The following is a 24169-nucleotide window of genomic DNA, read 5'->3' on the forward strand; positions in this document are numbered from 1 at the left end:
AGGATTGGTTTGCTGAGGAAGATCATCTTCCCTTCTTTATTCCACCATTTCTCTGTTTCATTCTTTATCTGTATTTTTCTCTCACAGGTTTCAAAAGGAAGGAGTTCAGGGGAAAGCTGGCGATCGCCATCACAGCCAACTTCATCAACAGGAACACCACCGCAGAGGCCAAAGTAGAAGAGATCAGCGGCGTGGCCTTCATCTTTAACCAGAAGTTCTTTCTTGACCTAAAAGAGGACACAGGTGGGAGAGAAGCTCAGTCAAACTGCCCCACTGTGCTGTCAGATTGCATGAAGCTCAATTAGACATTGAAGGGTGGAAGTCAGTCACTCCAAATGCCCTTTGGTGCTTTTTAAAAATAATATTTTTCCATTCTCAAACCATGTTGCAGGTGTCGATCTGGAGAATATTGTGTACTACAAGGACAACACGCATTACTTTGTTATGACTGCCAAGAAACAGAGCCTACTGGACAAGGGAGTTGTCATTAATGTAAGCAAAACATGCCTTCAGGGATCCATTGTGTTCTTTTTTCACTGCTATTTCATTTCACTTCACTTCTTGAAAATGTGTTTTAACCGATAATTTTCAGCATAGTTTTATTTCATTTTTACATAACAAGGAATCAGTGTCATTAAATATTGTGCAATATAATGCAATATAATGCAATCAAATGCAGCGGTGCTTCAGCAAATACTAGCTCCACTTTATTTTGTCCGGACTGTGTTTCAGAGGTGTTGAATTAACTAGTAAATTCTGTGTTGGTGGGAGATAAACACCCTGGTATACATTAGTTTAGACTGCATACTAGCCTGGTACTGTAGTCAGAATGAGTTGCCATTTTTGTTTGAATCATTTGAATCTCCAAAATTGCAGCTCTACAGAGGTTTAGAGCCAGGCTAGTGGTCCACATTTCAGTACATCTCATTCAGTACAAGCACTGATTAGGCAAATTAGTCCGTATGAAAAAGCAGAAGCTGTTTTACTAGTCGTTTTTGCACTGCATAAATGCTCAGTAAGACCTCCATCTGTAGTATGATTCCTTCTTTAACTCTATGTTTATGCGCCAAAGCTCTATGAACAAATAACAAACTGGTTTACGGCAGCAGATTTAAAAAATAATGACAGTTGATGCTGTCCTCTGAATCCTTGCTGAAAGCCCTCGACCAATCATAAAGTGTTCAGCAATGCAAACCCACACCCTAAATTCCTGTACTTCTGGAGAGTACTACCCCCCCGGATAAGGGACTTGTATTCTTAATGCCCCAAAACTAGACTCTGGTCACTGCGGTGGAAACACAATGAGTTTGTCAAAAGGTTCCTAGTTCCTGGAGAAAGTTCCTGTGGTCAAAAAGGGCCTATGAGAACAAGAGATCATAAAGAAAATAAAGTTGGTATTTTTACACATGAAATGAATACTCTGTGTGAACTTCTCCTGACTGTCATGCTTCTGTTCAACAGGATTACATAGACACCCAGATGCTGCTGAGCAGTGAAAATGTCAACCAGGAAGCTCTTCTGTGCTACGCCCGAGAGGCTGCTGACTTTGGCACCAACTACCAACTTCCCACGCTGGATTTTGCCATGAACCACTGTGGGCAGCCAGATGTAGCAATGTTTGACTTCACGAACATGTACGCCTCTGAGAACGCTGCTCTAGTCAGGGAGAGATTTGGACACCAGCTGCTGGTAGCACTGGTTGGCGACAGTCTGCTCGAGGTGAGGAAGGGCAAGACATGTCAAGTCAAGTCAAATTAGACAGTTCAGCTCATTGTAGAAAGGTCGCCTGACTGACTGGGAAGAGAAGCTATTAGACAACATGTAACAGCTCATGTACAGTACACAAAATTCATATATATGTATTATGTGTTCCTTTGCAGCCCTTCTGGCCCATGGGGACGGGTTGCGCCAGAGGCTTCCTGGCTGCCTTAGACACGGCCTGGATGGTAAAGAGCTGGTCTCAGGGTCGGACGGCTCTGGAAGTGCTGGCAGAGAGGTACCCACACATGTACATTTATGCCTTTTAATATGTTAACTATTGTGTGTTTAGACACTCACCGACCGAATAAGCATTGGCACGTTAAAGCCATATAAATAGCACCATGTAACTTTCACTTGTGTTTCTATAGGGAGAGTATTTACAGGCTACTACCACAGACCACAACTGAAAACATTGCCAAAAACTTTGACCAGTACACCATCGACCCCGGAACACGGTACCCCAACCTCAACTCCTCTTGTGTCAGGCCTCAGCAGGTGAGAGGGAGAGAGCTCACGTTGACCATATCAGAGTCTAAACATCTGTCCATCCATTTTTAACAAACTAACATGAACAGCATATATAATTATGCCTTTCCTTCCTGTTTCAGGTGCGCCACTTGTACATCAGCGCAGAGCTGAATTCCTGCTCACTGGAGCGAGCTGCTACCATACGTCGGCCAGTCAATCTCAGCAGACGAGGCAAGTCTAACTGGAATGGACAGATTCCTGTGTTGTTTTTATTAGTGTATCTGTAGGTCAAAGCACAGATAGAAGTTCAACATTGCTTCATGTCCTGCTATGCCCTAAAACCCTGTTAATACTCAACAAAAAAATATTTAGAAACACTTATAAACACTGCAAAGTTCATAATGGGTTTATTTATGTACTGTGAACTAACACTGAACTGAGCTGTTCAACTGAAGTAGCTCGAGTCTCTCATCAAAGGGAGCGAGGGAGTACGTGTCCAGACAAAAATGACAAAGATCTGTACATACCTCAGCACCATTTCGGTCAGGACCTTATTTACTGGCACGCCATTTTTTGTTGTATGTTCATGACATCATATCTGCTAAGGGTGTAAGTGGGAGATTTTCTAACAAAGCCTGCTTTTACGTGTGAAGTTATTGAGGAATTGCATTGTTTTATTGAAAACTCTGACTTCCCATGTTTCTGATTTCTGTAGAGTCAGAGATCAGACCAGCCAGGCTTCTTACCTGGTGCCAGAAACAGACAGAGGGCTACAGGAATGTGATGATTACAGACTTAACGTCTTCTTGGAAAAGTGGCATCGCTCTCTGCGCCCTCATCCACAGGTTCAAACCCCAGCTGATGTAAGTTAGCTGCACCCTTTTTTGTAACAACTAGTTATCAGGAAATGTATTTCTTTTGGTGTTAAATGTGCTCAGCATGAGAGCAACACTTTGATTTATGTGTTTTCTGCTGTGCTCTCTGACTCCTCACAACATTTAAAACACTCAACCCTTTTTAAAGTGCTGATAGATGTGAAGAAGACCTAAAGCTAGCTGGTAGTATAGGGTGCAAACAGAGGAATTTTTGGAATGCGGCTGTGTACATTTCAAACTATTTATTTATTTTGTCCATGTTTTGTCAGTGACTTTCGTCAAGGCCATTTTGTCAGTAAAATTACCAACCAAACTGAAATAAGTACTGGTCTGGAACCTGATTTATTTATTATTATTGACTAGTATTTAAGTCTAAATGATGATCCTTTTGGTTTGTTGGAACTTGGTGTCTTTTAGTACCCACTTCTAGGACAAAATACTCCTTAAATAACAGAAACTGTACCATCATTTCCACTTTTTGGGGTTAGACTGCTTTGCACAGCATGGAATTAGCCAGTGCAACTGTAGATTAGTACTTTTAAAAATCTAATTATATCCTCTTACTCTTTAATTATTGCCTTTATACAACGCCACATGCCACTACAATTTCATGAGTTCCTGCAAGTTTCCAGGAACCACTGGCTTTTTTCCCCTTCCCTCCTCCATATGCATGCCTGTCAGCAGAGCAGACTGCAGAGAGTTGAGCAGGTTCATAGAAAGAGCGAGCCTCTGTACTAACAGAATTACACTAAAGTTTGTATGTGCTGCTGCTAGGTTACTGCGCTCTGCTTTACATTATTTTTGATGGTGTCTGCACACCGTCAGTGTAGGTAGAGACACCACAGCTGTTTGTTTTTCTCCTCTTAACAGTCATTTCTCTTTATTGTTTTTTTTTGCAATATGAGAAACAAGTTCTTCTGTTTTTAAGATTGATAAGTTTCTGTGTAGAGTCATGCCAGTGTGCTTACATCAACTGTTTTCATATCAGTGTGCATATTTTCTTACACTTGCTCAACATCAGTCACTCGACACCAACATGAAATGAAAGTCAGGAAATGATCTTTTTTAGAATCTCAGTTACGAACCTTTCCTGTCTCATTATTCAGGGAATGTTTAATAGTTATGGTTCGGGAAACTCTGCATTTTAGAAACAATAAGAAGAGAAAATATGTTTCTACATATGCAGATGCATTTTTATTATTATTTTTTTCTTACTCAAGCCGTTACTGTCTTTTTCCATCAGTGATTTTGACTCATTAATCAAGGAAGACCACTCTGCAAACCTCCAGCTGGCTTTTGACATCGGCGAGCGTGAATTTGGGATCAAATCATTCACATCTGCGAAGGAGCTGAGTGCCAATCAGCAGCTGGATAAGACCAGGATGATCACCTACCTGTCCAAGTTCTACGAGCTGTTCCGTGGCACACCTCTACCTGCCTCAGGTGCTCTGCCCTGCTTTACTCCTACTTTATGCTATTCTACTCCACTTCGCTGTACTCGGGTGGGATGGAATCACATACCCTTTTATCAATTCCCAAAGTACAATGAACACCATTCATTATTGGAAAATGGATATTGTTTATTTCTTCATACAACTTCATGAACTGTCAATATTTAGGTTGGTCTGGTCAGCAATTGTACCAAAACTACTACTTGGAGTGAAGCTGAATTAGCTCATAATTTGAACTGTTTATTCCTACCTTTTATCCATTGTTTTAGCTACCTACCTACTAGTAGTCATGCACTCTTAGATAGCTGCAATTTGTAGTGTTTAGCTGATATACTCGTTTAATCAAATCAAAATTTACATCCAAGCACCCCCTGGGGTACAAATAGCCCTAGTTAGAAATCCCAATCTACTTGACTCAACTCTACTTGATTCTATTATACTAGTTACAACTCAACTGTATTGTTGTTGACTCTATGCCACTGGACTGGACTTGATTCTACTCTGCTGTATTGTGCTCTACTGATCTGTGGATGTCTGTGTTATTTAACTGTTTTTGTCCTCTTTTTTTTCTTTATCTTCTCCACTGTGTTTTATAATTAAAATAAGCACAAACAACCAAAAATGACTGAAATCCCAGTGAGAGAGAATGTATTTGGTTTCCTTTAAAAAAAAAGAAGTGTGTTTGTCGTTCAGTCCTATTACTCAAAGTGGCATGAGAGGAATGTGTATGTCAGCAGAGCTGCGGACTGCTGGAGTCAACATGACGGCGGCTGCCTGTCTCTACTGAAGCGATATTTAATGCTTAACTATACTGTGTTGTTTCATTTAACGTCAACCTTCCTCTGACATGCAGCTGAGTGATTCTTCATTCGTGGAAAATGTCTCTACACAAATACAGTAACTCTTTTTTGGACCACCTAATCTACAGTATATGGTCATTGTTCATTGATATCTGACATGCATGGCTCTGCACTCTAATGTTGCCGTGTGTTTTACTGCAGGTTCCAGAGGAGTGGATGAAAACAATGAAGATTATCCATCTAAGGAAGTCAAAAGTAATAATAACGTATTCAATCTTGCACTACCCAGGAAACGGGTACCAAAGGTAACGCCACACTGATCTGATGCGTATATAATTTGATATGTATAGATCTGGTACTAAATACAACAAGTTACCTTTCTCTGACTTCCAATATATTTAGGACAATATATTCAATAACCATATGAGAATTTCTGCAGCTGGTGTTGCCTTGAAGCTCTCCATCTTTGGTCTGTTGGTTATCCAGTCTTATTTCCTGTTGCTGTACTTTCAGGATGAAAAGAAATCAGATGGTACAGATCCCATTTACAAAAGGAGGCGGAAATTATGCAGTTATTTGGAGGAGGTTTGTTATTAAACAACCTACTTGTAATTTCAAACCTAACCTCTATAAAATATAACCTGTTGATATAGTAAGATCTTGTCTGTTTTTTGTCTATTGTTAGGCCACTAATCTGTCGAGTAATGGCTCTGCACTGCAAGAGGAACCCAAGGAAAACAAAGTGCGCTCAATGGCTACTCAGTTGCAAGCCAAGTTTGAAAGCACATCCAGCTACACCGTAAGGAAAACACAGGTAAAAAATGCATGTGTGTTCAATATAGACCCTATATTTTATTGTAGGAGGACTGCGGTTTTCATTTTCATCCTTTAAGGCTGTAAGTAAGTATATATGTATGGAGACAATCTACTGCTTTGTACATCCTTTCTGCCTGCATATAGTTAAATAGTTTATGCCTTCTTTTCATGGATATTAAAATATGTTTTAAATTGCCCCTGTCGTGAGCTGCAGCTCCGACAGTGGTCTGCGGTTTTAATGACAAAACTTTTCCTTTTGCTAATGCTACAAAGTCTTCTCTTTGTCTGTTGTTTCCAGCATTTAATCTTTTCATCCGTTTCTATTTATGTGCCTTTTTATCAATGGTCTTCCTAACCTTTCTGCGAAAATCTCAGTCAGACTGTGAGAATTCCTCCCTGCTGCAAACTCTTGACCTGACTGAGAGTCTGCACATTAAACTCAGGCCTCTGGTCCCACATAAACCTCCTCCTGAGATGCAGGTAGTCCGGAGCTGCCAGATGGCAGTTATGACACACAAAATGTACAAACAGTATTATTTGTATGCTAGTTCTGTCCTACTGTCTCAAAAAATATGTATGTTACATGAGTCAATCATACACACATACACACACATACATTTACAATCACATACTATATATGTACACATACACCACCCATATGAAAAGCTCAAGTGATATTTTTTGCCACAATAGGGTTTTTCCATCTCTTTTTGGATATTTATGACCATACTGGTGGTTTTTCATTCTCTAGTCCTCCTGACTGACTAAATCAGACAAAAACAACTTCCCCACAAGAGCTTTGGATTTGCTAAAATCATACAAGACTAATGGAAAGCAAACATTATGTAAAAAAGGGTAATGAATATTTAAGTTTCTCTCATTTAAATGTAGATGTCATTTCGCAGTTCTCGGATGTTGGACTGCCCCTTCTGTTCTTGACTGCCCCGAGAAGAAAGTTTTAAAAAGGGGTTGCTCCGATCTGCATTACCATCTGATGATTACAAAACTCTTGCAAACCATAAAGCAGACAAAATATTTACTGTAATGGATTACCTATGAAAGTTGATTTCCATGCAGGGCTGACATGACTAACGCCACAACAAACTTGTGCAATGCTTTGAAAGTGTTTGGCAGCATTGTAAAGTACTTGTGTTTTGTAGTTAATGGGCCGAAACATGTAATACCACCTGTGCGGTTCTTTAAATCATCTACAGCCATACTAAATCCATTCCAGCTTAACAGTTTGGTTGCTTGATGAGGAGCTAAACCACCGTTCACATGTGCACTACTGTATATTATCCCTTTCAGTTTGAAGTCAGTATCAGAAAAGCAGCAGAACACTTAGTGCCTCCAAAGACTCTGCCCAAACCTCAGCTCCAGCCTGAGTCCCAGCATCCATTTTCTGTAATGAAGCTCAGACATGTTGATCAGACGCACGCTGAGACGAAGCCCCAGCCTCAGCTTGAGAGTGCAGACCCCCCTGCTACTTCTCCCTCCTGCCACTCAGCAATTCATTTCATGTCAAGAGTCCTCCAGCGCCTCAGGGAGGTGGACGAACACGTCTCTGAGGTGATCACTATCTCCTCCCTCATATTTTAACTTCTGTTTTCTTCAATCCCTTGTGATTGTTGCATGTTATGATCCCCGAAAAGGCCCCAGAGTTGCTTAATTTTATGCTTTGATTTTACATTTAGGTGTGTGCAATGTGTAGTCAGATGAAGGAGTATGCCCCTACATTATCCAACATGATGAAGATGGCAAGAGCAGGCCTACAAATGACCACGAGCTGAGACAGGCACACAGGCAGATTATAGGCCAGTCTGAGTCGTGTGGAACAGATTGACCAGGGCTGAATAAACTGGCTTACGTCTGCGAATAAGCTATTTTTATTGTTAAGATTTGCCAAAAGCCTGCCTGTGTTGGCTCAGATCAGCAACATTTTTCTCTTTATCAAATCATTTAATGCAGAACTGAGTTGTGTTTTGTTAAGAACCAAACTTTTTCAAGACATAGACAATGATAAAGTGTTTGAGGTGTGTCCATGATGACACCCACTCAAGATTCCCTCAACAACAATCATAAGTTGATATACTCATCCAAAATCCTCCTGACAGTACCCGAACAAACATTTTTATCAAGTCAAAGGTAATATATAAGACATAACTCTTTGTGCCCAGCTAGTTAAACCGCCTTCTGGCTCTAGCTCCATACATAGAGCACAGACATGAGTGGTATAAATCCTTCAACTCTCAAATAACAAAATCTTCAAGTTTCTATTATTTTGCCCACAAAAATCTAAATCTCAAAATTGTTACACAGCCTGTACCAATTTTGGAAGCCTGAGCTTTACGTTCTTTACGGCTGAACCAATTTGACGATGTATGTTTTACGTTCTAAGATGGGTTATTTCTTGAGTTTTGGTGTGTATTGGCTAGGATCATGACAAATGTGCTATGTTTTCAAAGTAGAAAATGTTCACTGTGAGGAAAAAAATAAATGTGTAGTAATCAATAATTTGCCTCAATTGTTTTATAATAACATCGTAGCCCTCAGATTGTGAGGTGCTTGGAATTTCCCTCATCAAAAGATAATCCAACTTTGCACACAATATTCTTTTAAACTAATCTTAAATCTAATGATTATCCTTTTAATGAATGTGCTTTTGAATGTGACTTGACTCAGTTAAGCCTTAAAGACTCAATACTTCACTTTTGATTTAATATGAACAGGTATTTTTTGGCTTAACCGACACACTCTGATTTCTGTGCCAGTTCTGTGTGGCTGTCTCAGTTTTCTGCTCCAGTACAGTATGAGTAACCACATCAAGTGGGGTGTGAAATGAATGTAATAAGGCGGCCCTAGTTCCACACAACTACGTTATTGTTCTCCTCCCGACAATACACACTTAGCTGTCAAATCCTGCTGCTTATGAGGAAAGTAGAACAGAAAGGCCTTTCATTATTTAACCGTGTAGTGTTTATTAAATGGTTTAATTCTACCTAATTATGTCTATACATGGAAAGCTCCACATTTGTTGGTGGGAGAATGTCTTGCGGTACTAAGGAGGCGAGACTGATGGCTTTTTTTTGTTCCTGTGTTTTCATCCTGCAGAAAAAAGCTCAGACACAACAAGCTAGAGAGTTTCACTCAAAGAGTATAAAAGAAAAAGCGGTGCACCTTAGTGGGTTGTTCTCAGCAGAAAGCTCTGCTGTACTCAAGGTGACTATGTCAAGCATGGTGTGTGACGCCACCTGGGCCATGTGTTTTGCACTGCCTGCCTGCGTGCGTGAGGAGCTCTCCCTTTCCCTTTATTTTTTCACAACATAGATTCTTTTTTTGACACTTACTTAACAAAAAACAAGTGACTGGACTACAGAGAATCACCCAAATGTGCAGCTTGTCTCTGCGCTTTATACAGAGGAAATTATAGATAGCTTTATAGAGAGTTTTAACTTTTTGTTTAGTTGTCTGCTACATCACTTCACTGTTTTGGTTCACTCTCACAGCTCTCACGGTGTCGTCTTCAGCTGCAGGAGGCTGCTATTTTTAGTTTCACTAAAATATTGTCCAATACCTGCTGATTACCAAACAACAGACGGACACAATAAGATAAAATAGACTTTATTGTCCCAGTGGGAAGTTTTGTTTTGGACATAACAGTGTCTGCAGTGTAAAATCAAAGCAAATCAACCGTAAAAAGACAACAAATACATTCATCTATACATGCCCAAGAAAAAGGGCACTCATGGTACAAGATATAACAGTGATCAACGACTGTTTGCCTGAAAGGAGCTGTTACTCGTAGTGAAGAGCATGAATTGAATCTGATATGATTTTTTGGATAGAGTTAATATTGACCTTCATCAGGTGACCAGAAGCACAACTCTAAATATTCATGAAAATGTTTCCCCGTAACTGCTAGATGCATAAATAAGCAGAAAGTTCATCATATCAACCACAATAACGTGTCAGTGTAACAAAATTAAATTTAACGGTACTTGTATCAAAAAACTACAGCCCCAAAAATTACTATGCAGTTGAAAAATCGCTCTGAAAAAACACTGAACACTAAAAACGTAATTAAAGTTATGGTTGATTGAAGGATTGTTCTTTTAGACTGCCTCAGTTTTATCTAGGAGTACCTAATAAACTGGCGAAAAGATGTATATGATGTCATGTTTGTTTGTCCCAAAGGCAGCACGCATATACTCTGTTCTAACAGCTTACAGACCAAGATTAACATTGGTGCCGTGTATCTTCTTAATTATAAGACAGATTTATGTGACTACTGCTAAGGACTGCTGCTTTGCATGCGAGCTTTAACTGCTGCTTCTGCCCCTTGTGCTTTTAATTACCATTTGTCCTCACAGAAGAGAAGTGTGTGTGCTTTTGTGGTGGCACTATGAGGGTTTCACTGCTCCACCTATCCCAAACAGCCGGCTCGAGCTCAACAGTCAGATGTTATAGCAGGACTTACAATAGTTTAATATAAAGGAACAAATCCTAGTACACACACAGTGTTTGAATCCAATTTTATTCCCGAAAAAAAAACTATTTAGACATGATTAAGTCTCACTGAACCATGTGTGTTTATCCATATAGCCTTGTTATTATCTCCTTTCTATAATTGTTACTTGCTTTCCTTAACTGTGTTTCCCTCTTGGTTGAATGTTAGTGAGCCATTGTTAGAAATCTAGGGCTTCAGGCTTTAAGAAAAAGACAATGGTCACCTTCTCTGAAGAAGACCCCAGACGACCAGTGCATGAGAAAACGACATTTTTGCCTGTAGTGTCTCGCTTTTGTCATTACATGGTGTGTGACATTAGAGCTTATCTTCACTGTTTCTTTTTCCATCATCACTCTCCCTGTCCTCTGTTACCCAGGGCAGCTCGGTACGAAGAGCGTTTTCCCCGTCGGCTGACAAGTGTCACTCATGCGAGCGGCGCGTTTATATGGTGGAGAGGGTCTGTGCCGAGGGGCGCTACTTCCACAGAGAGTGCTTCCGCTGTTCTACCTGCAGCTCTGCCCTGCGACAGGGAGCACATGCCTACGACTCTGAACAGGGTATGTGTCATCCAATATCAGCTCTTGTCAGTATTGAATCCCCATTTTTCTAAAGAAAGAGCAAAGTTCATTATTTAATTGGCTACTTTGTACTGACAGTTATTGTAATTTTGCAGGGAAATTGTACTGCAAACTTCATTTTGATCAACACAACAATGTGACAAACCTAAGGAGAACTTTGTCTCAAAGCTCAGTGAGTACTTTGCATTTTTAACAGTATGCATCTTATTCTAACATGTACTGCAAGACATCTAACTCCTCTGTCCTCTGTGTTAGAATCGTTCTAGAGCTCGAGTTCAGGAGCAATGTGCTCATGATGGGCAGAGCTTCGAAACCAGCAGCACAGCAGACCTACAGAGTCAATCCTTAGCAGGTACCTTCAGCTCGTTCATGAGGAAACACCTGAGCTGGCCCCTGAGCGTGACTCGCGCTGTATGTAATGCCCCCCGGTATCTGTCCCATCGTGTGTGCAGTACAGCACAGGCCCTCACCGGCCACCTGAGGGACAATGCCCAGGACTATGCATCCCTGTATGAGCTACTGAGCATGAGCTTGCCCCTGCTGCTTGTTTTACAAGAGGTACTGCTGCAGATGTACACAGAGGCTGTGCCTTATGGGCCCAACTCTCTACAGCCTCTACTGCTGTGGCTGCAGGAGCACACAGGACACAGGCTCATCTAGACACTCAGCAGACTTCAGCTGTTAATATTCTACTTTAAATTACCTTAAATCTGTGGCTGAGATGACCATTAGCAGGAGTGCTCTTGTCATAATATCATTTGTAGCCGTGCACAAGCACCTTTGTAATGTTTACTTGCCTTTTATGATGATACTGCTCTCAGTGTCTTGGATGTACTGTACTTGTGCATCAGCCAAAGAAGGGACACTGTATGTTGCTCATGCAACGTTTTGCAATTTAATACAGGGGTTAATGAAAACTGCACCAGATATTTTTGTGTGGGTTTGATGTGGAAACTGCTTTTATTTTTAGAGTTAGAATAAGTTAAAGGAATAGATTTACGGTCAAATAAAACAGACCACAGTCAGTTCTTTAAATACTTGAGACTGCTGAAATCATCTTTGCTGTAGACGTCAACCTTTTACTAAGTGTTTTGGAAAATGCATCCTACAGATAAAAATATCTTAACTCAGGTTATGACTGACTAACTTGATGCACTTTACCTTTGGGAACTGCCTCATCGGCACAGCGGTAAACTGTCATACTTTAGAAGCCAGCTCGCATGTTAACACTGACCATATATACAGTATATACATATATATATATATATATATATATATATGTATATATGTATGCACGAATGCGAGTTTTACACACGTCAACATTTTGCTTCTTGTCATTTCATACTCTGACCACTCAGCTTACTTTTATGAACAGTTTTATTTATTGATTCTTGAATGGATAACACCAAATAATCTTTCTGGTCTGGTGAGTTTCTGGTCTGGTGAGTTTCCTTCTCAGTATTTAGTTCTACTTTGCTGCCATCTACTGTTGACTCAGAAAAAACCATGAAGGCAAAATGAGATACCCCAACCTTTTTTTTTTTTAACCTCTCCCTGTACAACATTAAAGGCAATTACGTTTTAAATGATTGATTTATGAAATGCGTTCTTATTTACTGTAGACAATAGAAGCTGGTGAGCATGCTGTGACATATTTGAATGTGCTTGCCACTCTTGCCTTAATTTTTAAAGCCTCTTTTACTGGAAGCCACACAGTTGTTTCTGATTCAGACACACTAATCTAATGATGCTTATGAAGCACTTTGGAGTTTCAGAGTTTTGTTTATAACATATTTGAAAAGTGCTATTTGCAAAGACGTTAAGTGTTTACAGCATGATGTGCTGCATATGCAATATGATGTTTGTGTTTTGTAGTCAGCTACCTAATATTTCATGTTGAATTACTGAAACTGCTGCATGCAATATGAGTGTTTTTACAGTGTTTTGAAATACCAAAGAACTGTTCTCATACACACTGACTGGACTTGTGTAACATTTATTTTATGTATGACAAGACGACAATCATGCAAACTATAATATGTGTGTGATGGTGCCAACATACAAATATCGTATTCATTATGAATGTCAGTATTTTGTTTGCGTTCATAAATGTTTTCTACTTTTGTGCTTTCAGCTGTTATTTGTGTTTTAGATCATTTTGTCTCTTTTCCACTCATTCAGCTGAAGCCTTTTATAAAGTGTGTGAGCCAGCTGGATGGTTAGGAGAAATTACATTTTAAAGGTGATCACCTGCATGGTCTCGTGGTCATGTGTCATAATTGTGATGTGGCTGACAATAAATAACTGACCCAAAGTGTCTGATTATATGACTTAACAACATTTACAGTGCTGAAGTGATTAAAGACGCTTGTTTGAAGTGACACTGAGTTAAACTAAACTCGTATGACTAATGAACGGCTTCAGTGTTTGTCATTGATCCTCCGGTTGTTTTGGGAATGAACTTGGAACTAACTAAGCTTGGCTCAAGACCTGTGGAGTGCTGCCTACATCTCTTAGTATTTGGTGGTTCAAATAGTATGAAATTGTAATTATTTCTGATTACTGCACTAGAACTAACTTGTAATGAGAAGAAACCAAGGAAGCAGCAAATCAGCTTTTTTTTTGTGCTTTCACAAAAAAAAATCTCAAAACATCAACTTTTCAAATCGAATTCCGCTAAAAATATCAGTCGACTGACAAGTGCTGTAAGGATTCACCAATATTTAAAGCAAGTTCTGTAAGTATTCACTGTTTTCAGCAGATGGAGTTGCCCAGTTGTCATTGGTTTGTATCTGTTCACATTTTAATTTCTCAGAGAGCTTCCAAAATGGACTACTTTTTGAAGGTCACGAATAACAATTTAGAAAGAAGTGAATGCCAGACCTCTGTAGCCTGCTCCTCATGTCTGATTTGAGGCTAGTGGCATTAGCTTTTACTAGCATTACACACCTGAATCTGCAAAAAAACTATGGTGGTTGAGTTTTAAATCATATTTTCATTTTACTTGTAGACGACACTTACCTGGGTCCAGACCTTGCAATCCAACTCCAAGTTGACAAAGTGTAACTAGTTGACAATTCTGTCTGATATCAGGCAAAATACTGCAGCGGCTCTTACAAAGTACATACTAATGCATGCGGTATATATTCTACTTTACCAAAACCGGCTATCTCACTATGCATTCTGGGATGAGGAGGAAAAAACGCCCTGGCTTGTTGGCATTTATTTAAACCAATCACAATTACCGTGGCAACGTTGCCTCTGCAAAATAGTCTCTGGAGGAAACTTGTTTTTGTGGAACATTTGCATATAGGTAGGCCAGTGACATTGAAATGACTTATTCCCCATAAAAGAAAAGGCCACAAACATTTCAACGGTGTGGTAAGATTTTTACTAAAAGAAAAGACCTACAGTTTGATCGTCTGTGACCCAGAGGTGAAGCCTACCTATGCTTCAGCTCTGGAGGAGCTCACACTTATTAAACCATTTCTACAGAAGCTTGTGTGAAGTGGAACAGATTAGTACACTGGTCAAGTCAATGTCAGTGATGCAGGCCGCTGCCAGAGGAAAAAATATGTGGCAAATCAACTCTGACTAATAATGGTTATGTCAGAAAATGGATCAACATCGTGCATCTGTCCTGTGAGACGGAGCCTTTTCCCAGGTGCATTCACAAGGTGTTCTTGTCCGCCACTGCAAGCTCATATTCTAGTTCAGACTAGCGAGACGTAGAGTGCTAACTTGGAGTTCAGTATAGAGTAGTGCCATTTAGAAAAAAAATTCCCCTTTCAGTGTGCGCTTTGGTCTCCTGTAGCTTTACATTTTCACTGCATAACTGACCTGGTTTATAAAACAGTTCAGTGACATTTTTCTGCCTTCTCTTAAGTAACCTAAAATAAAAAAGTGCATCTATGTTGTGTTAGAAAAGGTTAAGGGATGCACTTTGAGCACAGAGGATTGAACCTCCATTAACGTGAGAAATTGCTGTAAACACAATGTGCTGTAAAACAGTCCTTGACTCTACAACACCAGTTTATATTCTGTTGAAACTTATGTTCTTCCCTCTCTTCAAGAGTACATTTTGAAGGTTAACAGTTACACTATTGATTTCTACTGCAACCTCTACTGCCATTAAATGATGACAACATAGAGATGTATAAACACTAAAGGGAATAAAGGCAAAACTTAACTAATCTATCACAGTGGACAGGTGTGTGCCAGATAATATATAATATATATTTAACATGAACAAAATGTGACAGAGGATACATTTCCTAACATTTAATATAATTAGATATGTCAATATCGCAATGTATCTGTAAATACTTACATACTCTACATTGTAAAGCCCACAGGCAGATGTTGAGGAAGACACATCATCCGGGTCTATAAAGGAGCTGAGCTTCATAAAAAGATATTGTTTTTTTTCCTCTTCGTTCTCAACTTTTTCATTAATTCACATTACTGTTTGTATTAAACTCAAACTCTCTCAAAGATCCTTAACAATTACAAGATACACATAAAGATAATCCGAATAAGCAATAACTCCCTTTCAGTTAATTAGTTTCAGTTCGGCTTTAAAACTGTAGAGTCAGTCGGTGCATGTCCACAGTAATGAACGCATTTTCAATGTTTGTGTCCTGTTTTTTATTCAGAAGCTGCCACAAGTGAGGTTCACGCACAGAGGACTGCCAATGAAACAATAATAATTCTTGATTATGTACATAATTGTTTGGATTGCATGCTGACTTCCTAAAAGTGTGCTATAAATGTTGTTTTGTTGTTTTTCAGCGATTCCTTGGTTTCTTTTTGTGCCACCGTATTTCTCAATAAATATATGTGTTGTTACTGGGGTCTGACTTCATTTATCCGATAGACAGAAGGCAAAAGAAATTTCATACAGTAAAAAAGTCACTTAGGGCTGCAACCAATTATTTTATACAGTTTGTCTGTATTTCAGACCGGAAACTGGTTTATCCTTAAATAAATTCTTTCTGCAGTGAAAAAAATCCCGTAGCTTGATCAAAACTCTGCCTGTCAATTCACACACACACGCACACAACAAGGTCTCTGACTCTGTTACTAAAAGCCATTGTTCATAACCTACACACTAAAGTGTAATGCTACATTGCAACCTAGTATCACACCACAGCTCTCAAGGACCGTTGACGGTTTTTGTCCAAAGGTTCATGATGGCACCATTTAGCTCATAAATACTTCACATCACATCTCTTTCAGTAAGCAGATATTGACCTCTGTATTTTTGTGTATAACTGGACTGAAATCTGGTTTATAGAGTAAATAAAATAAAAATTTCACTGTGTCCTCTTTAGTCCTAAAAGTCATACATCTTAAAATGAAAACTCTCTCTTGTGTTGTGATCAAAGCTGTTGAGGAATGCACTTAGAGCTGGGAGGCTAGGCCTCCATTGACTGGAGAAAATGACTCTGTATAAAAGATGACTTTTGGAATAAGTGTTGCACAGTTGTATAGAGTGTGAAGAAAAAGAAGTCCTTAACTCTACAAAGAAATTCATTTTCTGAACGAAAGTGTTTCTCACCTTACTTTCATGAGTCTAAGAATCCAAAATATAAAAAGACCAACAATTTGACTCAGAGTTTGATGGCAACACTTTGAATTTAAGAGTAGCAGATTAAGCTGGTGTATGCAGAGTAGTCTGAGTGTTACTTTTCTCATCCGATTCATTAATGTGTCATTTAAAAGGCAAGAACAAATTCTCCAGTAGTTTGTAAGTATGAAAAAAGGCCGAAGGAGGGAGGAGACAAGGAGACACAAAATGATCCCAAAATGTATTGACAACAAGATCGACACACAGTCACTAAATATTTCAATTAATTTTGAGAGAGGAAGCTGGTGCTCAGAAAAACTGTCCACAGTCATGAAAGCACATAATCTTTTTCCTTCTAGTTTCACCCCACAGAACTGTGGTGCAGCGATGTGAAGTGTGCTTTTATAAAACACAGTCCTGCACTTTGTTGTGTGTGCATCTCTTGTGGAGTGCCATCTGTTTACTGACCTTTTGCAACTTTTTCATTTCTTGTTTTTTATTAAATGACCTTTCCTTAGATGTAAAAAGAGCAGAATAGAAAAACACGTTATACGGAAACAATGATTAGCATTCAAGCAACAGGGCAATCAAAGCCTGAAATGACATTGAAATTACAGAAGCTGTGAAAGATGATGGGGGTGGGGGTTGGGTGTGTAGAGCTGGGGCTAGATGAATAAAAAAAAAAATACAATGTCATTATTTCGGCACTTTGGCGCAAATCATCCTTTTAAACAGTCAAACACAAATCTCCAAAAGGAGGAGACAGTCGCTGAGGCTGCTGGAGTAAATAATGCGTTTGAACATTTACATTTCCTCAAAGGAGAAAATTAGAAAAGTTGAACAAACAGACGTCATTTAAGGTGATTTTGATTACCCACACTTACAGTATTTTGCCGTAAGGTTATTAAGAAGGCTTTAGAAGGTAGTTTTCACATAAAAAAACACTGCTGCTATATAACATAATAGCAAACATGGTAAAAATGCCAGTATATAAACAGGTTCCACACATAACAGAGCTCCACAGAGAGCTTCCTGTTTCATATTGACAAATGTTGAAAAGGGATTAATGGCAGCCGATGTCATTCTATATCTCATAAGCCTCATACAACAAACCACGCAGAGCGTATATCTGCTCATCTTATACTAAATAACAGTACAGGGAGAAATACATTTAAGGCTCCCGTGCAGAACAATGAAGTTGTCATCTGTGTGGCTCCTCTCTGTCTGCACCGAGCTCCTGCTTCAGTCCCTTCCACCAGACGGCAACAACATGGGAAATGTCTTCTTCCTTTTTTTGAAAGTCTTTCATCATAATCACTGAACAGGAAAAGTTCTGTTTTCCAGTGTGCCTGAAAGGAAAACAAAAAGATATCTATCACTGTAAAGTACGAAAAAAACTAAAATTACTAGTGGAAAGTACACATTTATACTTCCGCCGCTCCACATTATTGAAATAAATTCATAAATCAGTACAGCAATACGTTCACATGTATTTGCAATTACTGTTATTTTGGTTTTGTATGTATCAGGTATGCAAGTTTTATTTTTCACGCACGCTACAGCTGCATAGAAGGTATTTTTTTTCACGGGCATATTTTAAACTTCCTCCCTCTGAGTGTGCAAATACACCACAAAGTATTTACTAATCCTTTCTTGTCAGCAGTGTATGTTTAATTAAATGAATGATCTCAAGTTGATCCTTGAGATGCTTTACCAAATTGCTGCCTCTTCTGAATTTAACTGGAGCTCAGAGTGCAACACAAACATTTGTTGCATTTAAAAAAAAAAAAAGAAAATCAGGAAGTTTAAACCCGACAGCCTTCACAACCAAAATGTTTCACATTTTTGCCTTTATCTGAACCCTGAAATTCCATTAAGCTGCACAATCTTAAATATGTTGCTAATTTGGATGTGATGCTTTGACATCGCCTCAGATTGTCAGATACAGGGTTCAAATCATTTTTGTAATAATTACTTTTGTGCACAGGCCTTTTATACTATTTATTTTCCTTTTAATTTTATATTTTGTTTACATTATTTTACTTGCATTAATTCATTCAATTCACCTCCATTATATTGATGTGAGTTAGAAGAATATCTTAAAGGTCCTATTTTGTAAACCGTGAGACTTCCATGTCATTATTCAAAATTATAAAGCAGGTTACGGTGTCATACAAATACTGTGAAAGTATCAAAATGCTCAATCCACAGCGAAATGCTCACAGCCCGTATTCAGAATCTGTGTCTTTAAATGAGCCACCAGGACTTCTGTACTATATACAGGTATAAAGTGCCGCTACAGTGATGTTACAGTCATTCCCCGGCTGCAATGAAAGTGCAGAGACACAAAAATTGCAGATGTGGAAGACCTGGAAAAGCTGACCAATCAGATCAGACTGGGCTTTTTCGAGAGAATTGGCTTAAACAGACAATGAAACCTTTCAGACAGAGTTTGAACACAGGTATATTCAGAGAGACAGTATGGGAAAATGTGTCTTTTGAACATTAAGGATGTAAACATGCTTTAGCAGAAACACAAACTACAGGTATGAACCTGAAATTAGTGTAATATCTCCCCTTTAAAGCAACTATACAAGGAATTTTCCTTTTGTGTTGATTTTGGCACCGCCCCGTTTCCATGATCACCACTGCCTCATGTTGGCAAGGCTTTTTGTTTTGGAAGCGCGTCAAAGGAAGACACCACTTATTTTTGATACCTTTTTTTGCGTAGCTATGAAGTAATGTATACATTGGCTATAGACTAAGATCAATACCTGTTAGATGGTGACGGTGAAACTTTATTTTAGCCAATGTAAATTCATATATTGATTTAAAACCAAGTCTCACAAATTGATTTAACAAATAAATGGACCTATTACTGTCCAGGTTCAGTTAGGGTTCAGCTCCTTTTTAAATCCTGAATTCATCTATTGAACGACCGCCCAACGTTGACTCATCTTTTCACCCGCGCTCTGGCACTGTCCCTTCTAGCTGTTTTTTTTTCTTTTTCAGATCTTTTCCTTTTCTCTTTGCTGATCCTGAACGAGTATCAGACATAACCACAAATATTACATTAAAAAACAAAATTCTCTAAAGAAAAATCTCCTCCTGCTTCCTTTTAACACACTCACTGCAAAACTTTGGGAAATTGTAAACACAGGCTCTTCCGTTCTGTGTGCTGTAAATCGTTATGTCTGATTTCACAGGGAATCAGACTCAGGGACATGTATTGAGAATAAGTATACTGGAATAGCCAATCGTCTCGCTGTGTACATAGGTCATTTAAAGGCATCAGTATTAAATTGAGATTGTTTCATAACCAGTATGTGAGTAAGTGTAAAGAAATAAATATATTTTTTGGGGGTAAACTGATCCTTTCATAGGATCACTAAGCATGCCATTGACGATTGTTATTGGTTCAATTCAAATTGATAATGTCATCCAGATTCTGGCCTCAAATATCGTGAAGAGATACCGCCTGCGCTGTATCTGGCGATGTTTCCCATTTTGTGAAATAACTGGAAACTGAGTGAGTGATAAGAAAGAAGCAGGTCTGAAAATGGCAACTGAATAAAACCTTGGAATGTGCCGCCTGTGACGCAGAACCACTGTTCACGGCATATACAGGAAACAGTTATATGTAACTGCACAATCAAATGTGCTTTGTAAAAGCTCATGAAATGAATAAATCATCACTATTCTGCAATCACTATTCTGGATAATCCATTGGAGAAATGTCACAGATTATTACTTTAATAGCATTCCACATACAGGAAATGTAGGGGTTTAAAAGGTAAAAGGCATAAAACTAGCTTTCTGTATAATAATTTCTAACTATAAAAACCATAACACATCTCTCTGGAAATGCCTTCAGTAGCATCAACTAATATGTGTTTCCCTCTGGAAATGTCGCCTACTATGCTGTATTTATGATTCAGTCAAAAAAAAGAAAAATAAGTGAGCTTTCGTCCAACACTCTAATGATCAAATGTAGGGACAGAGCCAAACTTTTACTCCATTAGGAGGCTTTTATTTAAAAAAAAAAAAAAAAAGAATAAAAGAATGCGAACATTGCAGCTCTTTGAGGGGCTGCAGCTGCACAAATATGTTTCTTTTTGTAGTTCTACCTCTCCAAACAAGATGTATATTAACAGTATTTCTGAATTGCAGTGCATGTACATGCTGACAATCCGATTGAGTGATTGAGAAGAGATGTGCTGGGTGTGAGAATCAGGTGAAATACTGGAGACTACTGCAGAGCACGGAGGAAATGACTCTGAAATGAAGTGACATGCAAACTAGTGTATATGCAAAAATACTACATTATTTCACTATATACTATATAGTAAGTATAAATACTAATATTAATAATGTTCTAATAATAATGGATGCTTTTTCATTTAGGTGAGACAGGGCTGCACGCTGCTGAACTGAGCCATTACTGCTAAGACAAGTCAATCAATGACAACTCAGGTTAGTATTACCATGAGAGATTTCACACAGAGCCCCACTTGCTCTACATTTTCCTGAATACTTCACAGATACCAATTAATTCAAGGTGGTATCTCACTAATTCCCTGTTGTTTTACAAATTCACTCATTGTCCATCTCCCTCGATTTCCTGCCTGGTGTGCCAGTATCTTGCCTCAGCTCACCAGTTTGCTGCTTTCACTCATCAACCTCCCACTATAGTCAGCATCTACTGGTCTTCAGCAATGCTCATCGGGTGTCAAACAGCCCCTTCATGTCTTCAGTCTGACCTCCTCTGGTTTCTGCTGACCATCGTCTGCTAAGAGTTCAGGTTGTTTGACAGTTTGACGACGTGTTGAGTGACCACTCAACGGTGGTATAACACTTCCTCCCTGATTTCTCTAAGAAATCTCTTACTTTTGTGTGTCTCTGGATATATGGGCCTATGTATCTTAATGGTGCACACTTTCAAATTCTTCTCGAAGGCTTTCATGGTGTTACTCTCTTGCTGAGACATGCATACTCAAAGATTTACCCCGTAAGATTTTCATCTAGCAAATTGTCTGTTAAGTTACTATCCATCATCGGGTGAGTTAAAACAAGGGTGATTGATAATATGACCCACTAATGAAAGCACTTTTACTTGCCGTATTGCTGAGTATGTGGAGACATTCCCTCACTAGATGCAAATGCACTGTAGTAAGGGCAGAAGTTTAATAGGAACATGAGTGGGTGTGTGTGGATTTCAGAGGGTAACATTTAGGGGGCGGACTGGTAGAAGAGAGGTGAATTTTTGAGAAGCAAAAAAAAAAAATCAATACACATAGCCACTATGAACGTCACAAGATGGAGGCTCTGAAAGAACAAGTTTGCCTGCAATTACATTTTACCACCAAAGAGGCAGCTAGAAACAACGTGTCTCAATTTGTACGGATTATGACTTTAAGAAGAAGTAACATTTTCAATGGATGACTTTTATTTGTAATGGAGTATTGTTACTGTACAGGCCTTGTATTGTCTTCACTTTTGGGACAAATTAGGACATATTGTCTTCTTCTCACTTTCAAACAATAGAGATAACATACTGTATGTGTTTAATGATTGCAATCACTCTCTACTAGAACACAATTAACAATGGTTATAGTTGGATTCGTTTTTTTTGTGGTGGTGGTGGAGGTGGACACGTGACAGAAGGTAAAGAGTGGGGGAAAGTTAGAGCAAACAGCTTCTCTGTGCTTAGATTTTTATATTGTAACATTATATATGTGTGTGAGTGTGTGTGTCTATGTGTATTTGTGGGCATGTTTCTGTGTGTCTCTGTGTACGCCGGTCAAAATGACCTGAAGATATGAAGGATGTAAATGTGTGGGTTATAGTAGCATGTGTGCTCAATTTCTTATTGTTTTTTGTACATGTTTATCACAGAAAATAAGCTAAGGCCATACATGTACCAAATTTTTTTTTGTAAAAACTTGAAACGAGTATATTAGACCTGAATACCATACCAGGGTTAGAGTGGCTTTAACCGATTTTTATAGTCACAGTGTCCCAAATGACAACATGAAAACAATGTGAAAGGGGTCGCTCAGAATGATGAACCTACACAGAATTATCACCTGAATCTACAGCTTGTCTCGACTTTACAGAGCTTTATAGCAGGCAGCTGTTTTCAGCAAGAAAACTATAAAAAGCCACTGTACACCACCTGCTCAGCACCAAACAGCAGACAGACACAGTTAGAGAATAGCTGGTGAACATATTGGAGCATTTAGCAGCTAAAGAGCCTGATATTTCCTTAGGAGTTGGTAGAGACCAAACATAATGCTAAAAGGGGAGTGAATATCGGAATTGTGTTCACCAGGAGGCCAAAACACGACTCCATATTAATGATAATGTTTTCTCTGTGTAAATAGGCAACTATCAACTTAAAGGGTGATTATATGATTTTGCATGTTTAAGTAAAGGATGAGAATGATTCTTCCACCATTGTTGTCAGTCAGGTAATGCACTGTACAATTAATCATCTACTTACTTCTACGGTGCTGTACTCCCTTTTAACATGGGAGTGTATTTCTGTTCCTGAGGTTTCAACAAACCTTGACTTTTTTCTGCATATGTATGTGCCTTGTATGTGTGAGAGCGCTACTTAAAAATAATCCTTATAGCTAATTATTAGGACACTGCAGTAACAAGACAAAATCAATCTCTTGGAAACATGGGAAATTCACATGTTTTTAGCTTTTATGTTGGAGTCATGGGTTGTTCCACTTCAATCATACCAGCTGCTCTTAGTTTTGGTTGAGAATGAGCCCTGGATTTCTCGCCAGCCTTATCCTCTGACATTTAAGCTGAGATAGCGCCAATGCACTTCAATAGCCCATTGTTCTGAACCACTATCATCAGTAAAGCCCAGGACATGGGAGCTGTGCTGTTTCACCAAAAAGCAGAAAATGATCACCCATAATCAGACATCATACGCCAAGATGTCTTCAACAGGAGCATTTCCAGCCATTAGGTGCAATTACACTCCTGTATCTGCCTTTATATAGCTCTGCATTCATATCAAATAAGCCTCTCGGCACATGCTCAGATCATCACCCTATCTGTCCTTTATAGAGGACAACAGCAGTTCTGGCAGCAGTTAAGAAAAACACCCCCAGAAAGGTAAGCTTGGCGGGAACGACATTGTTGACGAGTAGTTTATGTCTATTAGAGGTTCAGGAACTTATATGTGTTAGTTATTGATTTGAGCTTGAGAATATAACAAATGTTATCTATGTTCTCCCTTATTATCAGTGCTCTTTGAACGTGCACATTTCCCAATGCTTTTTTTTTTGGATCAATGTCACAGCTAAGATAGTACACCATAAATTG

The 24169-nt window shown here is 38.9% G+C and overlaps 1 protein-coding gene across 6 annotated transcripts in view; it reads left to right on the forward strand.

Annotated features, from left to right (window-relative positions):
• mical2a (microtubule associated monooxygenase, calponin and LIM domain containing 2a) overlaps nt 1-24169 on the forward strand; it is a 67898-nt gene that overhangs the window by 19894 nt on the left and 23835 nt on the right. The window contains exons 6-24 of one of the 6 annotated variants that reach the window (XM_083913579.1): nt 88-243; nt 392-492; nt 1462-1719; nt 1881-1996; nt 2130-2256; nt 2370-2460; nt 2945-3092; nt 4348-4547; nt 5557-5660; nt 5869-5940; nt 6041-6169; nt 6547-6651; nt 7480-7740; nt 9283-9390; nt 11055-11235; nt 11352-11428; nt 11512-11608; nt 13438-13498; nt 15912-16104. In XM_083913579.1, coding sequence (XP_083769705.1) covers nt 88-243; nt 392-492; nt 1462-1719; nt 1881-1996; nt 2130-2256; nt 2370-2460; nt 2945-3092; nt 4348-4547; nt 5557-5660; nt 5869-5940; nt 6041-6169; nt 6547-6651; nt 7480-7740; nt 9283-9390; nt 11055-11235; nt 11352-11428; nt 11512-11608; nt 13438-13496 — 2390 coding nt within the window. In that variant the 3' untranslated portion in view covers nt 13497-13498; nt 15912-16104. Of the gene's footprint in view, nt 1-87; nt 244-391; nt 493-1461; nt 1720-1880; nt 1997-2129; nt 2257-2369; nt 2461-2944; nt 3093-4347; nt 4548-5556; nt 5661-5868; nt 5941-6040; nt 6170-6546; nt 6652-7479; nt 7741-9282; nt 9391-11054; nt 11236-11351; nt 11429-11511; nt 16105-24169 lie in introns of those variants that run through there. The other 5 variants (XM_083913580.1, XR_014593196.1, XM_083913577.1 and 2 more) reach the window with 5 other exon arrangements.

Source organism: Echiichthys vipera (assembly GCF_963691815.1).
Source record: "Echiichthys vipera genome assembly, chromosome: 1".
Classification (NCBI taxonomy): Eukaryota; Metazoa; Chordata; class Actinopteri; order Perciformes; family Trachinidae; genus Echiichthys; species Echiichthys vipera.